Here is a 16,589-nt window from a genome sequence, read left to right on the forward strand (position 1 = left end):
TTATTTTCTGATATATTTCCTTGATTTGGAGACGGTTATCCGATTGTGACAATATTTATGTGTTGTTTTTTTCCAAGGGGATATGTCCGGATTTTACCTGATTTGGTGTTAAAAAAATCTTGACACAGTCTGAGTTTTCAGAAATACATGTAGAGTCGCATGCTTGCCAGACTCAAAACCACAAATTTTAAGTAAAACGTTACACCGAGTGGTTGACCAGGTTTGTCACCTTTGACCTTTGACCGGCCACGTAGATAAACGTTTTGTTTTCGTTTTTCCTGTTCAGTTCAAAAACAGGCGTGATTTTTACGGGATATAGAAGCCGTGTGGACCACTAACCACCACAGACCTACAGGTAAGACCTATGATTGATGTTGATGCTTCCTGGTTGGTGCTTGTTTAGCTGTAAATGATAATAAGAGGTGTGCTATCTTTGAGGTTGGTAGTTGATGGGGAGGGGGGCAATTATAAAAATATGTGAGTGAGATGTAACAAACGGTTGCCAATTATCGATTTGCATCTCCAACTTTGTTCTTAGTGCGTGGATTACGCGCGGTTCGGACAGTGCTTGGATGGGGGCCCAAACAAGGACGTCCGGATTGCTGTAGCCTCACGAAGCTTTCCACGAAATCGTCTTCCGGGAGGGACGTAAAACGGGGGTCCCGTGCTCGAGGAGGTGCCTCGACCACGTTAAACAGCCTCATTACTCATACTTTGGGTACCTACTGGCTGGCAAAATACACCAGATGATTCTTATTATTATTACTTAACGGTGCAATATGACCTTGGCCGCTGGAAGGAGCTGCTTGGAGAACTGAATATTTTAAACGTCCTCTGAAAGAAATATGTCGGTGAAGGAACAACCATATATATATTAGGTGTTTTTGAATGATCTTTGTTAAAGTATTTCTTTTATTAGAAACATAGTCATTATTTTAAAGCTCTCGCATGTATTTTGCTCTTACGGGATATTGGCCATAAATATTGGGATATATTTTTCCAACTTCTATCACTACTTTACGGGGTTGCGTGGTATAACAGATGGGTATTTGGCCAATACTGTAAATGCAGAAACTTTCGCGCTGGTTTAATGTTCGCGGTTTTCGCAGTGGCCGCTTCACCGCGAACTAAAACCACCGCGAACATTTTAACATGGCAGTAAGAGACTACAGTACATGGTGCTACCGCGAATTAAAACCACTTTTTCCCGCTACCGCGAAATTAAATCCCCGCGAACTTAAATGCATTTACAGTAACCCAGATGTCATGGGTCCGAATCGTTGATACCACGTTATACAGTCTCATTACTCAACACATTGGGTACCTACTGGCTGGCAAAATACACCAGATATTATTATTATTATTATATGCCACAGAAAGGCACTTAATGTTCGATGTTCAATTGTTTTTTTCGGTAAGGCTACCGCGGGCAACACAATTACACCCGAATTTCGTCCTTATTACAATAATTGACAATAAATAACTTTCACTTCACTCAGGTGGAAGTAGTAATTTATGGCATATATCTGCTTATGTTCAGCTGCTTTGTACGATTGACAGTATGATGGAAAACTTTGTTTTTATTTGTCTGGAAACAGACGAAAATTGATGCGCGCGTTGATGTCACCCATATGATCGTATTAACATGGCCCAAACTTGTATTAATATCATGATTGGATATGGGGATTAATGTAACCGTTATGATGTGTCCCCGAAGCATTTCTTCCGCCCAGCAGTGAAAGTAATGATAGATTGAGTCATTGGTCATATTTCCCTGGATTATTAATTTGATAGCGCATGCAGTTGGTATGCACGGGAGAAATAATCTATAATATAGGGTTGGATGGGCCATAGCCAAGCATTGATTAGTACACATATCCATATAGAAGTGGGGCTGCGTTAGCGTAACGGTTAGGATGTTTAACCCAGACCCAGAGGGCCTGGGTTTGAATCCCCTGACATACCACCGACTTTCATCAGTACACCTGACTTATATTGGGGAGGTAAAAGGCTAAAGCAAAACAGTAATGTTTAGCGTTCAAATAAATCTGTCTTTTACACTGAATATTCTTCAATATAATATGACCGTTCCCTTGGACAGGGCGTAAGTTTCTCTTTTTTTTTACATTGTGAACGCTGGAGAGGTGATCCAGCGAAAAGTTCAAGATGTACAGTAGAACACTGCCATATTTGGTCTGATAAACAGTCCCAACAGACCATGCTCAGACATGAGGAAAACCAGACATGGATCATAAACACGTGATATTTATTACTCGCTTCCCGGAAAACGGTCGATTTCCAATAAATAGGTACACGACGTTGACTGCATCTCTCTCTCACTCACTCCCACCTTCTTCTGTCTGTCTCTTTCTTTCTCTCTCTCATCTTTCCCACCTTTCTTTCTCTCTTCTCTTTCCCCTCTCTTTCTCTCTCTCTCTCCCGTTAGCATGTCAATATTTACCTGTAGAGCACAGCCTTATTTGGTATGATAAACACAGCCTTATTTGGTATGATAAACACAGCCTTATTTGTTATGATAAACACAGCCTTATTTGTTATGATAAACACAGCCTTATTTGGTATGATAAACACAGCCTTATTTGTTATGATAAACACAGCCTTATTTGGTATGATAAACACAGCCTTATTTGGTATGATGAACACAGCCTTATTTGGTATGATAAACACAGCCTTATTTGGTATGATAAACACAGCCTTATTTGGTATGATGAACACAGCCTTATTTGGTATGATAAAACAAAGATTCATTTGATATGATAAACAAAGCCTTATTTGGTATGATAAACACAGCCTTATTTGGTATGATGAGCACAGCCTTATTTGGTATGATAAACACAGCCTTATTTGGTATGATAAACACAGCCTTATTTGGTATGACAAAAAGGACACCACAAGGAAACCAGACATGGATCATAAACGCACAGTATTTATTACTTGCTTCCCGGAAACGGTCGATTTCCAATAAATATGTACATTACTGAGCGTATCTTACAGCGTGGCCGGCGACAAACGCTGCTGGCAGCAGTTTCCGGGAATATTTCATCTCGCAAATGGAGTGTGCCGAGACATTGCCTGCATATGGGATGTCCTTTGCGTATTATTACATAGCAGAAATTTAGTTTTTTTCGGACTGAGTAGAGAAGTATTTTCTGTACAGTGCAGGGCTCGAAATACCACCTGCAAACGCAGGTTAGTGCAGGTAAAATTGGACCTGTGCAGGTATTTCTGGTGTCTACCTGCACCTAACCTGCACTGGTGCATTGACTGTTAGTTACCACCTATTAAGTATAAAAGAAACATAGCAATGATTCCTCAGCAATTTAGTATGATCCATAATTCCTAAATCCAGAGTGGTGCAGGTAAAATTTGTCTGTTGCAGGTAATTTTCAATGTTACCTGCACCAGTGCAGGTATGCAGAAAAAAGTATTTCAAGCCCTGCAGTGTTAGGCCACACACCGTTCGTTTTATGGACGACACTCTACCGTGTATATGCGGAATCTTAAAGATGAAATGATTAATGGTGCAAAAATAATCAGTTATACAGGATACAGTCTAAAACATGAATCTACGTAATATGTATTGCATGTGGCAATTTGCTCGTTCATTTTCTTAGCTTTAGTAACAAGAACGCAAAATACATCGGGTTCAAACTTAACGTTACAACATTTCCACATTTTTTCATAATTTTAAGATTCCAAATGAATTCTCAAAATTTGTTGCCCTGTTTTTCATAATCATGCCACCTTGCCTTATTCAGAGCAGGTTATTATTGTTTTCTATCGTACAAAATTTTAAGTCGAGAGAGAATGTCATCCATAGATTGTGCCGCCTTGTTGGCTAAAGCTTGTAACAGAGATTGCAAATGACATGTATCACTTAATCTCTCTCTATATATATTCCGTACTAAAGGTCTAGTTAGCATATAATAACAAAGTGGTTCTTTATGTGGTGATGTATCAACGTTACTGAAAGAACAGTTCTGAGCGATACATCCGAGTATGTACAGAAAGTTGCACCCTGTTTCATTATGGCTACCAGGCCACCCTTGGGTACCAAGGGTTAAATGTCCCGCTGGGACAGTCCTTTACGTGCCGATAGTTGACAACGTCTGCAGTATGGCTGTCCGTACTATGGCATCCCGGCCCTTAGTCCGTCAGTAGAGTTTTAAAGTTCAGTAAAGTTCTCCTCTGAGGGCTTCCGTAGTGTTGTGAGAGTTGAGTCCTTCGCCCGTTCTTAGCGTTGTACGGGTTAAGTCCCAAGTCCGTCCGTAGCTTTATGCAGGTAAGCCCTACGACCGTCCGGAGCGTCGCGAGGGTTAAGTCCTACGCTCGTCCGTAGCGTTGTAAGGGTTAAGTTTCAAGCCCATCCGTAGCGTTGTGAGGGTTAAGTCCTGGTGCCGTCTGTACAGTAGGTCCCGGGTCCGTCCTTAGCGTTGCGAGGGTTAAGTCCTGATTTCATGCTCAGCGTCGCGGAGGTTAAGTCATAAGCCCGTCCGTAGCGTTGTAAGACTTAAGTCCGGCGAGATGTCGTCTGTACAGTAAGTTCCGGGCCGGTCCTTAGCGTTGCGACTGTTAAGTCCTAAGCCCGTCTTAAACCCGTCCTTAGCGCTGCGAGGGTCAAGTTCTAAGCCAGTGTTGTAAGGTTTTAATCCTATGCCCGTCCTTTAGCGTTGTATTAAGAGTTAAGTCCTTATGCCGTCCGTAGCGCCAAAAGATTCAGTCCTTATTCCGTCCGTAGCGTTGTATGGGTTCAGTCCTGAACCCGTCCGTAGCTTTGTGCAGGTTAAGTCCTGAGCCCGTCCCTGAGCAGCTCGCCCTCCCGGCTGCCCCTGCGCACCTCCCGGCTCAGGTTGTTCTGGTTGTCGCTGACGTCACCCCTGCACCCCACCCCGAGCTGCGACTTGGGCCGCGGGCTGGCACCCTTCCGCCGCAGGGTCTCTGAAAATAATAGGAAAAACAAAAAGTGAGGTTTGGTCTACTAGCCGAGACGGGGGTTGACACCAACTACCTGCACCCCACCCCGAGCTGGGGGTGCGACTTGGGCCGCGGGCTGGCCCCCTTCCGCCGCAGGGTCTCTGAAAAGAATAGGTAAAATGTGAGATTGCCTTTACTAGCCCAAACGGGGGCCGATACCAACTACCTGCACCGCACCCCGAGCTGAGGGTGCGACTTTGGTTGCGGAGTCTCTAAATCGGACAGGAAAAACAAACACCAGGCGCGCAAGAACAACGTAAAGTTCAGCAAAACAAAGTGCTTAAAACTGTATAAAATTTCATATATTTAGCTTACCGTTGAGGTTGATGATTTCCACGTAGTTGGAGGGGAACAGTCCGGCCTTGCCGTTCAGTTTTCCGTACCACCAGCCGCCCCCCTCCCCCTTCAGCACCTCCACCACATCTCCGGACTGTAGCCGCAACTCGTCTTCATCCGTCGGCACGTACGTGTACAGGACCTTCGCGAACCTTCGCCACGTCACTGTGTATCGATAACCAATAATCAATAATCAACCAGGAAATTCTCATTGACCAACACCAGATGATCATCAAATTTGATTTATCAATGAGGTCATTGATCAATTACCTATCGATTAAAACAAATACATACGCTTGTAGTATACGCGGGGATGTATGTGAAAAATCTCTACGTAACTAGCATCAATCTAATAGCTAGTAATCAATAATCAATATATAGACTGGTCGATAAATACATAATTTAGAAATTTGTAATATCCGAAGGGTTGTTAATAGACAGAACCTTCGAGGTCCTTAACCACGTCACAGCGATCAGTTATCGATAGCCAATCATCAATAAACAATTCAGAATCGATAATTGAGATTAGATCCTGACTGACCTGAGTCGCCGTCCCCGGATCTCCTGTTGTCCCGTTTGCTGCTGTACTCCACAGCGAGTGGGACGGTCGCTCCGAGACCTGTGGGGAAAAAACACATGACGTTACCCACACATGGACTATTGTCCTTGTCTTTATCTTTCTTCAACTAATTCTTCGGTAACAAGGAGGTAACAGTGTCTTCAGACGTTTACACCCCAGAACCTATTAATAGTAGATTAACAAATATAACATTTCCTTTGCGGTAAATTTTAAACGTAATGTAGAATTCAGTAAGAACAGAAAGAAACAACATCCCGACTCCCGGGATTCGAACCCGCGCCGAACCCGGACAGCCGGATCACAAATCCAACGTGCTAACCACAACACCAAAAGCTCAAGAGCTGTTGGCGTGGTCAGTTTGGCAGCGCTAGAACCCCACTGTTACAGTAACACAAAAAAACGCTTTTGCCTGGTATGTAATTGTCTGTCCTTGTCTATGGACTGCCTCCCCCTGTAAGTACTCACCCATGTCGCTGTGGGAGTCCGTTAGATACCGCACTGCCCCGCTGTCCTTGTCTATGGACTGCCTCCCCCTGGGGTAGTAGTCGAACTCCTTCATCCCGACGGAGTAGTAGGGCGGGTTCCGGGCGCGCTTCTTCAGCCGCTCACGACGCCGCCTGAAGGGGGAATGAATGAATAAATAAATAAGTAAAATGCATGGAAACGATAAACGCCAAAAAACGACCGAAGCCTAACCTCTGCTTTGAGAGCAGCGTTTTCGAGTTCCTCACTTCAACCAGTGTACCTGATTTCGGTTGGGGTGGTGAAAGGCTGTGGAAGCAGAGCTAGGGATGGGCTCCGCCTACCAGTACCATGCTCTGGAAACAGTTGATAACTACGGCCTCAAAAGGCTATGGCTCTACCTCCGACTCCGATACTGTGTTCTAGACCTAAATGCTATGGGACTACCCTAAGCTTGAGTGCAGCACCTGGTAACATTGCCAAAGTCTCTGTCCAAAAGCAAAATAAGATTTTGACCCCAAAAAATCATCCATCTTATTTATTTGGAAGAAGTATGTGTTTTCCTTTCATTAAGAGAAACATAAAAAAAGGTCCTCACCTGACCCAGATGCCGAGCAGCACCAGACAGAGCAGCAGCCACAGACCCCCCGCGACGGCCCCGGCGATGATGGCGGTCCGGGTGGAGCTGCCTTTCGTACTTGAGCTTTGTCGGGCCACCATGTCTGTAGGGGGCAAAGGTCAGAGGGTAGACAATGTCTGTAGGGGACAAAGGTCAGAGGGTAGACAATGTCTTTAGGGGACAAAGTCAGAGGGTACAACATGTCTGTAGGGGGCAAATGTCAGAGGGTACAACATGTCTGTAGGGGCAAAGGTCAGAGGGTACACAATGTCCGGAGGGGCAAAGGTCAGAGGGTACACTATGCCTTTAAGGGGCAAAGGTCAGAGGGTACACAATGTCTGTAAGTGTAGGGAAAAGGTTAGTATCATATGGGAACTTTGCCGGGTAACCATGTCTGTACGGGTAGGGCAAGATCAGTATAACATGCTGGGCCACCATGTCACCACGTTGCCCTCTGCACTAGCATAGAACCAGGAATCCCTGACTAGCAGTTTATATCACTTTCTGGATACCAATTCTCCATTCACCTTCAGAAACTCATCAAGAACATTTCGACAGTCAGGACACTGTCTAATTCTCGCCGATAGGGCGCGTTGCAGCAAAAAGAATGTTGTGGGATCTGGTGAAGTTATTCATAGATTATGGCAGCATAATAGGACACCTTCGGAACCAACCTGTCACGTGACCCTCACCTTGCACGGTCAGCCTCAGTGTCTTCGCGTCCGCGCTGCCGACGTCATTGCTGGCGGAGCATGCGTACTGGCCGCTGTCGTTAATGTTGAGGTTGGACAAGGTCATCATGCTGACCTCTCCCGTGGATGTCTGAAGGTCAGTGGGCAACAGAAGACCCTCCTTCAACCACCTGGAGAGGTTCAAGGGCAAGAGTTTTTTTTTTTCTATTCGTCGATGAAGGTCAGACATCCAGTTAATAAGGTACGCCGAAAAACATTTTACTCAAGCAACTGGATATGGTTTTAGAGACGGTACCTGATGACAGGTTTGGGGTCAACGATGAAAGTTTAACATAACCAGTTAGGGGTTAAAGGTTAAAGTTGACAGTACCTGGTGACCGGTTTGGGGGTCAAAGTTTAACATAACCATTTAAAGGTTAAAGGTGAAAGTTTTCTGTACCTGATGACCGGTTTGGGGTAGCCGTCCGCCCGGCAGTACAGCTTGACGGAGTCTCCGGTTGCCATGGTGAGGGAGCCCGAGATGTGGATGATGGTGGGCGGATCTAAGCGGAACATAATGTGTTATAATCATTAGAAATGTATTCCTTCCTCAAGTTAGGTCACTTTTTAGAATTTTAATGTGAAAATGATTTATTACAGAGTATCTCTACTTGGACATTTATAGCCCTCTTTTGCCTTGCCAAAACAAACTGTCATACAATCAAATATAAAGTTACAAAGAACCTCTTTTTTAGACTTGTCCCACCCTGCCTCGCAAAAACAATCAAATATCTACTCACAGAGCACTTTTAGCTTGAGACTGGCCCTGCCCTGCAATGTCCAAACAATTGAATATCTACTCACAGAGCACCTCCAGTTTGAGACTGGCCCTGCCCTGCCTAGCTTCGTGATCAGCCACGCATGTGTACATGCCCGCGTCATCCTTCCCGGCATTCCGTAGGCGCAGGTTCGGGTCCGCGCCATTTCCACCCTGGTATCTGTGACAGTGCGATAATTAGGATAATTATCGTCCTTCTCCCCACTAGTGACATACTATTTATTGCTACTACTGTCATCAACATTATCATCATTTCAACTATCATCATCATCATCTTTTTTATTATCATCTTTACCATCACCATTTTCATTATCGTCACAATTTGTTATTATCATCCTTTTCACTGTGATGATTTTTATCAACATCGCATCATCATTTTATCATCATCATCGTCAGCCTCTTCCTTGTCATGCTCATACTCATCGTACTCCTCGTTGCTCTTATTATCACCATCAATACAGTATTGTATACAATATCATCATTATCACCATTATCATTCCATATCATGATTATCAATGACATATTGCTTACTTGCGATATCCCGGCGCAGTGCTGGCCGTGAGAGTTTTGACAGACATGCCGTTTTTCCGCCAGTGGAGTGACGTAATGTTTGGCTTGGCGCCGGAAACGGAGCAGGTCAGCGTTACGGTGGTGTTGAACTGGACAACGTACGGATCCTCTGGGCCTACCACAACTCTGGGTGGTTCTGTAATAAACAACAACACAGTAAACTTACAAACAAACAAACACTAGGCCTCCGTACCTACCCCCACTCTGGGTGACTCTGTAATAAACAAACGACAAATAGATAAACAAACAAACAAAAGTCACAGTCATCGTCGTTTGAACTGGACAACGTACGGATCCTCTGGGCCTACCACCACTCTGGGGGGCTCTGTAGTAAACAACAACAAATAAATAAACAAACAGGTTAAGGCTACGGTAGTGTTGAACTGGACAACGTACGGGTCCTCTGGGCCTACCACCACTCTGGGCGGCTATGTAATAAACAACAACAAATAAACAAATAAACAAACAAAAGACACAGTCATTGTCGTGTTGAACTGGACAACGTAAGGCAAGGGTCTTCCGGGTCTACTACCACTCTGGGTGGCTCTGAAATAAACAACAACAAATAAACAAATAAACAAACATGTCAGATCACGGTGGTGTTGAACTGGACAACTTACGGGTCCTCCGGGCCAACCACAACTCTGGGCGGCTATGTAGTAAACAACAACAAATAAATAAACAATCATGTTAGGGTTACGGCGGTGTTGAACTGGACAACGTATTTAAAGGGTCCTCTGGGCCTACCACCACTTTGGATGGTTCTGTAATAAACAACAGCAAATAAACAAAAGTCACAGTCACTGTCAAACAAACAAACACCGTTAAACAAACATTTCAGGGTCACGGTGTCATTGAACTTCACAAAGTTGTGTCCTTGGAAAAGGCACTTCACACGACTTTCCCCACTCCAACCAGGTGTAACGGTGGAAGGAGAGGGTTGGGTGGATAACGACCCATTGCCCTTACAGCCCCAAAAAGCTTTGGGGCTACCTTTGTACAATTTACAGGCAGGTTATTTAGCTGTGCCAGAGACGAGCGCGTCCGTTAAAAAGCTTATCACAGATCAGAACAGCGCGGTAAAAGTGCCGTCATGCGCCATCGCCTGATTTCCCCGGAGACACCCGGGAATTAGCGATGATTGACGGACGCTGCCGGAAATTACCGATGATTGACGGACGCTGCCGGAAATTACCGATGATTGCCGACAGGGCCAGGTAGAGCCTTTGATTCAGTTTCCACTGTTAGCATGAGAATTCCACCGGGAAAAGACGGGGGCGACATCAGCTGTCAACTACATTTGACCCGTTCGTCTGTTTGTTTTCAACACCCCAATCCTGCTACTTCAGATCACGGACATTTCTTCTTCTTTTGCTGAGTTCAACCGCTAAGAAGAGCGAGTATTTCCAGACTTAATCTTGGTGTTTCCACTCGGCTGGTTTTAGTGGGTTTCTGGCGGATCTATCGGCAGTCATTGTTACTTCGGACTTCGATTAATGTTTGTGAACGTTTAAACACCTCAATACCCATCACTTGAGGACATTTCTTGTTCTTTCCAGAGTTCCCAGACCTAATCTTGGAGTTTTACAGGGTGTCTGGCAGATCTTCCAGGCGGATGTCCGTTTTACTGCTCGACACCTATTGATGATTTGAAATGTTTGAACACCTCGGTACTGGGCACTATCGAGCGTAAACATTTCTTGTTCTTTGCTGAGTTTCCAGACCTAATCTCGACGTTTTCGCCCCGCTGGGTTTAGTGGGTGTCTTGTGAATCTCCCGGCAGTCAATGTTCACTTTTACTCCCGAATCATGATTGATGTTCTCAGTCTGGGATAAACATGCGATCATGACCGTTTCTTTGAACGATTAGAACTACCCTTCCTAGATCTAATTTTGGTTTCTTCACCCCGCTGGGTTTAGTAAGTGTCTGGCGGATATCCCGGTACCCAATGTCCGTTTTACTGCCGACAGCGATTGTTGATTTTGAATGTATGAATGTTTGAAGACCTCAATACCAACATTTCTTTTTCTTTGCAGAGTTTCCAGATGTAATCTCGGAGTTTTCGCACGGCTGGTTTTACAGGGTGTCTGGCGGATCTACCGACAGTCAATGTCCGTTTCATTGCCCACACCGATTGATCCTTTTGTACGGATCCCTCCAACTATTGACCCAGGAGCGGCGGAAGCACAGATGGTCCGGAATGGCTGAGGATATTTCATCGCCCCCGCGTTAGTTCCGGTGGAAGTAATTATTGCTAATTACAAAAATAACTTCCTAAGCAGGACAATGTTTCCCCACATTTATACATCAATCTAGTGCTAGATTTAAGGAATTGCCGAGGATACTAGTATTTGACTGCAACCGTGTTAGTTCCGGTTTGAGCAATTATTGCTAATTACACACCAAAAAAAAAAAAAACATTTCCAAGCAGGAGAATCTTTTCCACATCTATACATGAATCTAGCTTTGGACCTTTATTCTTTGCTTTTCAGACAACATATGTCCTTAGCGACCAAACATAAAATACAACAACAGTAACAATGATAAAAGGAAACAATATGATGAACAATCGTGGAATAATAATGTTAGAAGGAAATAAGCGCTACATTAGGAATGAGAATGAATTCTTGACAAAGATTCAAACCGTCCTCATCCTATAGGTCTACCTTATAGTGGTTGGATATAACCTGTTTTAAATGTTGTCATAAATAAACACTAGCCTAGATACGGCCATAAAAACCCATTTAAAAGCTGTAATAGATAAGAACTAGCCCAGATACGACCATAACAACCCGTTAAAGGCTGTAATAAATAAAAACTAGCCCAGATACGACCATAACAACCGTTTAAAGGCTGTAATAAATAAAAACTAGCCCAGATACGACCATAACAACCCGTTAAAGGCTGTAATAAATAAAAACTAGCCTAGATACGACCATAACAACCTGTTTAAAGGCTGTAATAAATAAAAACTAGCCTAGATACGACCATAACAACCTGTTTAAAGGCTGTAATAAATAAAAACTAGCCTAGATACGACCATAACAACCTGTTAAGGGCTGTAATAAATAAAAACTAGCCCAGATACGACCATAACAACCTGTTAAAGGCTGTAATAAATAAAAACTACCCCAGATACGACCATAACAACCAGTTAAAGGCTGTAATAAATAAAAACTACCCCAGATACGACCATAACAACCTGTTAAAGGCTGTAATAAATAAAACTAGCCCAGATACGACCATAGCAACCAGTTAAAGGCTGTAATAAATAAAAACTACCCCAGATACGACCATAACAACCTGTTAAAGGCTGTAATAAATAAAAACTAGCCTAGATACGACCATAACAACCGTTTAAAGGCTGTAATAAATAAAAACCAGCCCAGATACGACCATAACAACCGTTTAAAGGCTGTAATAAATTAAAACTAGCCCAGATACGACCATAACAACCTGTTTAAAGGCTGTAATAAATAAAAACTAGCCTAGATACGGCCATAACAACCAGTTAAAGGCTGTAATAAATAAAAACTAGCCCAGATACGACCATAACAAGCTGTTAAAGGCTGTAATAAATAAAAACTAGCCTAGATACGACCACAACGACTTGTTTTAAATGTTGTAATAAATAAAAACTAGCCCAGATACGACAATAACAACATGTTAAAGGCTGTAATAAATAAAAACCAGCCTAGATACGACCATAACAACCTGTTAAAGGCTGTAATAAATAAAAACTACCCCAGATACGACCATAACAACCTGTTAAAGGCTGTAATAAATAAAAACTAGCCCAGATACGACCATAACAACATGTTTAAAGGCTGTAATAAATACAAACTAGCCCAGATACGACCATAACAACCTCTCAATTATGTGTTAACTGCCGGCTGCGGCACCGTTAATGGCGTCTGAGCCGGCTGTAACTGTGCCGTTCGCAGCGATATCAGACTCTTCACCTGTAGTCAATTACTTCCCCCGGAACTAACGCGGGGGCGTTGACATATTCTCGTGTTACTCCCGACCAGCTGAGTTGTTCTTACCGACTTACGTGCTTAAAGCTATCATTTTTGATAAAGTTTAAACGTTGACTTAACATTGTAAGGAGGCGCGCCTGTAAAAAGCAAACAGAAATTAATAAATGGAGGCACACATACCCAGCACTCTGAGATGGGATAAGAACGACCGGACTCTGACAAAAATTCAGTCTGATTCCTAATCTAGCGTTAGATAAGTTATGTATAAATGTAAAAACAATTGTCCTGCTTGGACAATTTTCTTGTAGTTATCAACAATTACTCAAACCGAAACAAACTATGCAGTTCTCCGCGATATCAGACTTTTCACATATGATCAATTACTTCCACCGGGGGCGTTGACATATTCTCATGTTACTCCCGACCAGCTCGGTTGTTCTTACGTGCTTAAAACTATCATTACTGATGAAGTTTAAACTTTGATCCAACATTGTAAGGAGACGCGCATGTAGAAAGAAAACAGAAATGAATAAATAAATACACAAATGCCCAGCTATATTTTATATGTTATGGTCCTGTCTAGGCTTGTTCTTATTTATTACACAAGAACCGAGCCGGGTCCAAACATCAGCTTCGAGATCATGGCTAGTGGGCGCTCGCCTCACTGCGTAGTAATCACACGACCGAGTACTAGTATTTCTCAAACCACAGGAGATGTGACCAGCTGAGAAGCTATTTCCTTCTACTCTCCAAGCAGACTTTAGGCTCCGGCTGTTTTTTTTAACGTTTTTTTAGTCGTTTTTATCGGGCTTTCTATTTTGTCATTTTTCTTGAAGAACGCCAGCCAGTTAGGTTTTGACACAGCAAGATATAGAAAAAAAAAAAAAATAGAAAGCCCGATGAAAACGACTGAAAAAACAGCCGGAGCCTAACCTCTGCTTGGAGAGTAATTTCCTCCCGGAATTGATTTTTTCTCTCAGCTCCGCAGGACGGTTTCCTGGAGAGAAAACGTCTCGTTAAACACCCGTAACTTCCCTCCGGTTACGGTGGCCCAGAAGTACAGGGATACAAGGGTTGGGATCCTCCCTCGGCGCAGCTGGAAATGCGTGTGGAATGGTTGGAACTGGCCTGGTGGAGCCTTGTACTTCTGGTAATCGTATGTACTCAACCGAGTCTTCCAAAACGATGTGGTCAGCTGAGGAGCTATTTCCTCCCAGATTGATTCTCTCTCAGCTCCACAGGACGGTTTCTTGGAGAGGAAACGTCTCGTTAGACATCCGTAACTTCCCTCCGGTGGTTCATACCCCGGGCAGGGCGGGAAATGGTGCCTTCGATTCATCCTGCTCTCCTGGTGAGACGATGGCGGCTGTATGTAGCCTTAAGTAGCTGCTATATTTTGCATAATACAATGTTGATTTTTGTTGTAATCACGCAGCCGAGTCTGTCCCAAACAACAGGAGATGTGGTCAGCTGAGGAGCCATTTCCTCCCGGAATTGATTTCCTTCTCAGCTCCGCATGATGGTTTCTTGGAGAGGAAATGTCTCGTTAAACATCCGTAACTTCCCTCCGGTTACGGTGGCCCAGAAGTACAGAGCTACAAGGGTTGGGATCCTCCCTCGGCGCGGTTAGAAATGGGTGTGGAATGGTTGGAACTGGCCTGGTGACGCCTTGTACTTCTGGGCCACCGTACACAACCGAGTCTTCCAAAACAACAGGAGATGTGATAAGCTGAGAAGCCATTTCCTCCCGGAATTGTTTTTTTCCTCTCCGCTCCGCATGACGGTTTCTTTGGAGGGGAAACATAACGTTAAACACCCGTAACTTCCCTACGGTTACGGTGGCCCAGAAGTACAGGGATCCTCCCTCGGCGCAGCTGGAAATGCGTTTGGTATGGTTGGAACTGGCCTGGAAAAGCCTTGTACTTCTGGGCCACCGTACACACCCGAGTCTTTCGCAAACCACAGGAGATGTGGTCAGCTGAGGAGCTGTTTCCTCCCAGAATTGATAATCCTTTCAGCTCCGCATGATTGTTCCTTTGAAAGGAAACATGTCGTGAAACACCCGTATTACTAGTACTTCCCTCCGGTTACGGTGGCCCAGAAGTACAGGCTACAAGGGTTGGGATCCTCCCTCCCCCCAGCTTGAAATGCGTGTGGAATGGTTGGAACTGGCCTGGTGGGGCCTTGTACTTCTGGGCCACCGTAAACACCCGAGTCTTTCCCTAAACACATACAGGCGATGTGATCAGCTGATGAGCAGCTTTTTCCTCCCAGATTGATTCTCTCTCAGCTCCACAGGACGGTTTCTTGGAGAGGAAACGTCTCGTTAAACACCCATAACTTCCCTCCGGTGGTCCATACCGCGGGCAGGGCGGGAAATGGGACCTTCGATTCATCCTGCTCTCCTGGTGAGACGATGACGGCTGTATGTAGCCTTAAGTAGCTGCTATATTTTGCATAATACAATGTTGATTTTTGTTGTAATCACACAGCCGAGTCTGTCCCAAACCACAGGAGATGTGATCAGCTGAGAAGCCATTTCCTCCCGGGATTGATTTCTTCTCAGCTCCGCAGGATGGTGCCTTGGAGGGGAAATCTCTCGTTAAACACCCGTAACTTCCCTCCGGTTACGGTGGCCCAGAAGTACTAGGGCTACAAGGGTTGGAATCCTCCCTCGGCGCAGCTGGAAATGCGTGTGGAATGGTTGGAACTGGCCTGGTGAAGCCTTGTAGCCTTGTACTTCTGGGCCACCGTACACACCCGAGTCTTTCCCAAACCACAGGAGATGAGATGAGCTGAGAAACCATTTCCTCCCGGAATTGATTTTCTTCTCAGCTCCGCAGGACGGTTTCCTGGAGAGGAAAGAGGGTCTGCATGCTCTTTTCCGTACGGCCTAGGCAGCCTATTTTTATTTCCCGGAATTCGTAGGGAAAGCCATCTTATCTACGTAATTCGTAGCGAGACAACGAAATTTAGCGTAATTGCCTTCCTTGATTTAGCGTGATACGTAGCTAGGGGTTCTTCTGAATTCAGCGTAAATCGTTGTCGGGACCCCCCATGCAGACCCTCAGGAAACGTCTCGTTAGACATTCGCAACTTCCCTGTGGTTTATACAAGAGGGAAGTACAGGGATACAAGGGTTGGTATCCTGCCTCGGCTTAGTTAGAAATGGGTGTTAATTTTATTACCATATTCTTTGTGAAATTTTGTTCACCAACAATTTATATCGTTCGTCTGGCCTCTACTGTACAGGGCCATAATGGTTGGAATCCTGTCTCGGCGCAGTTAGAAATGAGTGTGACCGCCAAAAATAGTTACTCAAGCAACTGGAAATGGTTTTGAAACGGTCAGACGTTTCGGAAAGAATCCACTTTCCTTCGTCAGTGACACTGAAGTGATCTGCAAGAAACAGGTCTTTTATACTCTAACTATGAATGAAGACAATTTCAGATGTCCAATTGTGAAAGGTTGTAAGACAACTCAGACTGAAGACAATTTGGATTCCAAAGAACACAAAGCTAAGCCAAAGTCAAGCTG

General features: G+C 44.3%; 1 protein-coding gene and 1 long non-coding RNA gene across 2 annotated transcripts in view; one reads left to right on the top strand and one right to left on the bottom strand.

Annotated features, from left to right (window-relative positions):
* The first annotated feature begins 205 nt into the window (after window positions 1-205).
* Window positions 206-16,589, top strand: part of LOC118403802 — a 23,674-nt gene continuing 7,290 nt past the window's right edge. The window contains exon 1 of the long non-coding RNA XR_004829696.1: window positions 206-355. This is a non-coding gene — a long non-coding RNA (uncharacterized LOC118403802). The remainder of the gene's footprint in view (window positions 356-16,589) is intronic.
* The window catches only part of LOC118403793 (hemicentin-2-like), a 39,429-nt gene continuing 25,757 nt past the window's right edge, over window positions 2,918-16,589 (bottom strand). The window contains exons 2-10 of the mRNA XM_035802591.1: window positions 9,033-9,207; window positions 8,528-8,661; window positions 8,124-8,226; window positions 7,685-7,854; window positions 6,972-7,095; window positions 6,377-6,528; window positions 5,873-5,950; window positions 5,311-5,496; window positions 2,918-4,959 (exon numbers count right to left, since the gene is read on the bottom strand). Of these exons, the coding sequence (XP_035658484.1) occupies window positions 4,805-4,959; window positions 5,311-5,496; window positions 5,873-5,950; window positions 6,377-6,528; window positions 6,972-7,095; window positions 7,685-7,854; window positions 8,124-8,226; window positions 8,528-8,661; window positions 9,033-9,207 (1,277 nt within the window). The 3' untranslated portion in view covers window positions 2,918-4,804. The remainder of the gene's footprint in view (window positions 4,960-5,310; window positions 5,497-5,872; window positions 5,951-6,376; window positions 6,529-6,971; window positions 7,096-7,684; window positions 7,855-8,123; window positions 8,227-8,527; window positions 8,662-9,032; window positions 9,208-16,589) is intronic.

This window comes from Branchiostoma floridae, chromosome 16 (assembly GCF_000003815.2).
Source record: "Branchiostoma floridae strain S238N-H82 chromosome 16, Bfl_VNyyK, whole genome shotgun sequence".
NCBI lineage: Eukaryota > Metazoa > Chordata > Leptocardii > Amphioxiformes > Branchiostomatidae > Branchiostoma > Branchiostoma floridae.